Source organism: Centruroides vittatus, unplaced genomic scaffold (assembly GCF_030686945.1).
Source record: "Centruroides vittatus isolate TY-2023 unplaced genomic scaffold, ASM3068694v2 contig_1065, whole genome shotgun sequence".
Lineage (NCBI taxonomy): Eukaryota > Metazoa > Arthropoda > Arachnida > Scorpiones > Buthidae > Centruroides > Centruroides vittatus.
Window position 1 is genome coordinate 1 of NW_027120688.1, and position 4,863 is coordinate 4,863.

The following is a 4,863-nucleotide window of genomic DNA, read 5'->3' on the forward strand; positions in this document are numbered from 1 at the left end:
ACAAGGGAACTGTCGGAGTGTCATCTAATAGATTTTAATAAAATTTAGTTAATAATTACGTTAAAAGTATACAAACTCTATGACAAATTTCTAGAATTCACTAAAAGTGTTAATCAGAGTTATTAGCAATCAAATGTCGTACTATTTTATAGTGGTTTAACACAAATATGCAAATTTTTAGAAGTGAAAGGGTCGCGGAGGAAGACGGCGATATTACATTTAGAATAAATGCTGGAATTTTCGGAAATGGGAGAAGAATTAATAAAATTTAGTTTAATTACGTTAAAAGTATACAAACTCTATATCAAATTTGTAATGTTTACTAAAAGTGTTAATCAGGATTAATAGCAATCAAATGTCGTACTATTTTATAGTAGTTTAACACAAATATGAAAATTTTTAGTAGTGAAAGGGTCGCGGAGGAAGATACAGTAATATCTCGATTTTTGTTGACTTTGGTTTTCGTCATTTTGTGCAAAAAATTTGCCTCGGATTTCGTCGGAGTGCCACATGATCTCGTTGCTAATTTTGCGAAAACAAAGAGCGACCCACGCATTTTTCTGCTCACAAGTCATCGTGGCGGTGTTTTTTGCTGTATGAGCATTACTCCGCGCGTCTAGCCAAACAATTCCATTGCTTCCATTCTTTTTAGTTCCATCGTGGGAAGTTTCCAGAGCCAGTAGCCCTTCGAAGAAGGCCAGGAACACGATCGAGTTGAAGGAAATCATTAAAAAATACGTGACCGGCATTAAGATTGCTGAAATCGGTCGCATGTACTGTACGGGAAGTCGGCATCCACGATAAGTTTCGTTGTGGCAAAGAAAAAAGGAGGCTAATGTAGCGAAAGGCGTAAATGTGCTAATGAAACAGAGACCGCAAAGAATTGAAGAGGCCGAACAGTTATTATTAATTTCGATCAATCAGAAACAGTTAGATGGCGATTCTGTTTCGGAGACCATTGTATTAGTTTTTTATACTCATTTTATATTAATTTCTTAATTTTTTTAGTATTAAACACTACGAAAACAGAGGTATCACTGTATTACATTTACAGAGTGGAAGAAGGAATGACTCAAATAGGAAACTCAATAACTCAATAAGGAAACGCAAATAAATATTATAAAAGATTAGATATATATACTAGTTTAACAATGAAATTTAATATAAAAGTATTGATAGAATAAATATAAAGAAAACAATCGAAACGTAATAAATAAATACATTTTAATAGATATATTTAAAAGTTATTATATTCACAAATTATTAGATGGGCAACTATTTACATGATATTTTTCAACAAAGCAAAATAAACAAAGAATCTGTTGGCATCGTGCACATTTAACAAATCGAAGATTTTCGCAATTACTCTCGACACAATTTAAACTGTCAGTGTTTAAAAAAGAAAAACAAACTTGTTTTACATTTAAGAATTGACACTTTTCATTTATGAGTCCAGAAGCGAACCATGCATGTTTAATCAAATTATTAAATATTGGCGCAGATAATTGATGATGAAGAATCGAATGTAATTTTATAATGCCATTTCTAGTTGTCCAAAACAATTTCATCGAAGAATCATTACAGAATAATTGTATAGCATTTAAAATTTCTTTAGCTAAAAGTTTTAATTGTCTATGAAATCCGACATCTAAAGGTTGGCATATAGACGTACACTTTGGTGGAATAATTAATATTTCGCATGAATTTCGATTTGTAGATGTTTGAAATACTGTATTATAAATATTAATATTTGTTTGTCCACTCCACGAGTCAATTATTAATAAAGAGTTTTCTGTTATATTTGGAGATAATACGTCTTTTACATAGTTTGTAATAATTGCTGTAGATAATTTGCCAGATGAGCTAGCTGTAACAGTTACGTTTGGGGCATTGAACAGCGATGCTTGAACTCTAGGTCCAAAGGTTCCACGAGCCTCTTGTAAGCAAATAAATACATTACCTACAACTTGTCCGTTAGCATTAATTAAATATTGAACAGTGTAGGAATGCGTAACTTTATTACTTGGAGAATGTGCAAATCCAATAGTGTTTTTTTCTCCTTTATATGAAAGTGTTCTTGGTGAAATCATTTCGTATGAAAAACCACACTGATCCGTATTGAATATGAAGTTACGCGAATAAGATGGCAATAAATTTTTTACTGTTGTTTGAAATTGCGCAGCTTTTACTAAAATATCCTTTTCGTTCGCTATTTCTGTTTTATTTACAAGTTTTGTAATCTTTCGAGATACTAATCTATATTCTTTTTTAAATTTTGCAACCCAAGAATCACTAGCTGTAAATTTAATTGAACTATTCAGTTGAAGAAATTTCTGTAATGCCCATATTTTTAATTGATTTCCTTTAACAATTTTATAGCTGCCTCGAGCTTCGTCAAACATTTGTTTAGTATGTTCTTTAATGATTTTTAACGTTTCAATTCTATGCTTTCGAGATTTAAATTGTTTTTCCCATTTATATAAATCACTAAAACGTTTAATTCTTTAGCTCCTTTCCGCTGTAATGTGTGTAATTTCCATTTTGGGATGTTTCTTATGCAAGTTAAGAATTTCTTCTTTTCGTTTTGTTGAGATTATATTCTTATCGAATTTTTCATCATCTGAATATCCTGATTCGCAGTCAGTGTCTGCGTTATCAATTTCTTTCTCTAGAAGCAGACGTGTTATTTTATTATCTGAAATAGGCCTATCTATAATAAAAATAATAATCAAATTATTATTTTCCATCTGACAAAACTCTCGTTATCTCTACTTACATAACTACTTAAAATATCGCTAAATGCGATATTTTAAGTACGAATTAGTTTAATAGGTTCAGGACGTATTTTTAGTCTTAATTCTAAACATAGTTTTCGGCTTATCAATGATTTCTCTGAGGCCGTATCAATGATGGCACTAAACGGAGAGCCTTCGATTTCCAAATAAATAGTGCGTAATTTTGATTTCGAAATTGCGAGACACTCTAAAAGGTAAGGAGGGATTCTAGCAGCTTGGAAACAGGGCTCTCCCTCAGGAGCCCGACCGATTAGTTTTTTTGTTCCTCGTTTTGATTTTCGAGTTTATCCATGAGTTGGCGCATTTTTTCGAACGCATAAAATTTTGGATATTTACATATTTTCTTATAATGACCCCTATTCCAACAGTTGTGACAAATAATATCGTTAGAACTTTCTTCTGGGACTGTCTGATTTCGAGAAATAGCCTGTTCTGATTGTATGCCATTGTTTCTATTGTTAGTTCTCCTAAAGGTTTTAGAACGCTTATTGTATACGGATTTTCTTTCACGGTCCATTAATTCACGATTTTGACGACTCGATTGTTCTTTGTAAGAATAGCTGTAAGGCTTAGGTGACCTTGAAATCCCATTAGGTCTATTTGAACATTCGCCTACACTGAAACTTTTGTAGTATTTTTCGCGCTCTCTCTTTGTTATCGAGTCTAATTCCATAATGGCATTAGTATAATCATCTAAGGTATGGAATGTTTTATTTGCAATAGACATTCTTTCTTCCTTTTGCAGACCATTGTTTAATAGTTCGATTTTTTCTATTTCCGAATATTCATGATTTAAAGAATTAATTAATTCTAATTTATCTAAAACATAAGAAAAGGCTGATTCTAATTTCCCTTGAACTCTATCATACATTTTAATTGTCTTCTTTACAGTGGAATCTGTTTCATACCATTTCTTTATTTGTGCCTTCAACCTAGTCCAAGTCAATTCATAACCTTTTGCCTCTTCTAGCCTAATTCTTTTTACCAAATCTATATCTGATTGCAGCTTTAGTGTGGAAATGAATGTTGTATCGTCTAATTCGAAACATTCTTTTATTCCTTGCAGCTTTTCCAGCCAAATATTTATATTTTGTGGATCAAAGGCGGGCCAAGATATTAACTTTTGTGGAATGGTAGGACCTTTCGGAAGTGTAGGACTGATCGAAGGATTTGAGTCAGCACATTTTGCATTTACAAACGTATTCTCAAGTTTATTAAATCTAGTTTCGTATTCCTCTCTAATTTGGTTTATTAAGTTAATCATCATGTTAATAGGTGAAACAGACGAAACGTCCGACTTCCCATCATCCTCTAGAACAGTAGGGGAAGGTTCTCGTTCCATTCCCGAGTTTTCGATGTTCCTGGATCTGTTTTTTTCTTTTTTCTCAATATTTTTAATTTTCTCTTGTAATTCACGAATAACTGATTTTAGCTGCATAATTTCGTTATCTTTAGAAATAATTCTATCCTCTAACATAGCAATTTTGTCTTTCATGGCCAACTTTTTCGGCATTTTGGTTAGGTACAATAATTCCTGTCACGATTTAATATTAGGTTACCCAAAAATGTAACTTATTTTATGATTATATATAATAATCCCTGGTCGCAAAACCCAGTTATTGCCAGACCTTATGTATGAGACAAAGGAACAATGAACTTACCGTTTCCTCTTTCTCTTAAGTTGAATCTTGCTATCGTTTCTTTTTGGTTTTCTTTCTTTTTCTTCAGATGTGATGAACCTCTGTTTCTCACTGGTGGCTCCAATTTGTTACGGCTAACGGGAATCTTAGCCAAGTACAAGTTCAGGGTTGTCGATACTCGAGAGTCCGTACCCCAAGGTTCGAATCTATTCTGGGGTATATGTTCGTTCTTGCTCTGCACTCCCAACGTCCTCAACAACCAGCGACCAAGTCACCAACACTGTCTGTACCGCTAGGATTACTATCGCAACGACTTCCGTTGTCGCGCTAGGGGTCTTCTGCCTTAGGGGTGTTTAGTCATAATCCCACGAACAATAGCTTCACGCCACTAGCCACTCGAACAGGCACATGTACGAAGTGTCCGTTAC

At 33.4% G+C, this 4,863-nt stretch overlaps 1 protein-coding gene across 1 annotated transcript; it reads right to left on the reverse strand.

Moving 5' to 3' along the window:
- Window positions 1–3,045: 3,045 nt before the first annotated feature.
- Window positions 3,046–4,308, reverse strand: LOC136972865 (uncharacterized). Its single transcript, XM_067267512.1, has one exon. It carries the CDS (start codon window positions 4,306–4,308, stop codon window positions 3,046–3,048), a length of 1,263 nt encoding a protein of 420 aa, XP_067123613.1.
- Between the last annotated feature and the right edge of the window lie 555 nt (window positions 4,309–4,863).

Coding starts and splice junctions, on each gene's coding strand:
- LOC136972865 (XM_067267512.1), bottom strand. CDS start 4,308: ATGCCGAAAAAGTTGGCCATGAAAGACAAAATTGCTATGTTAGAGGAT.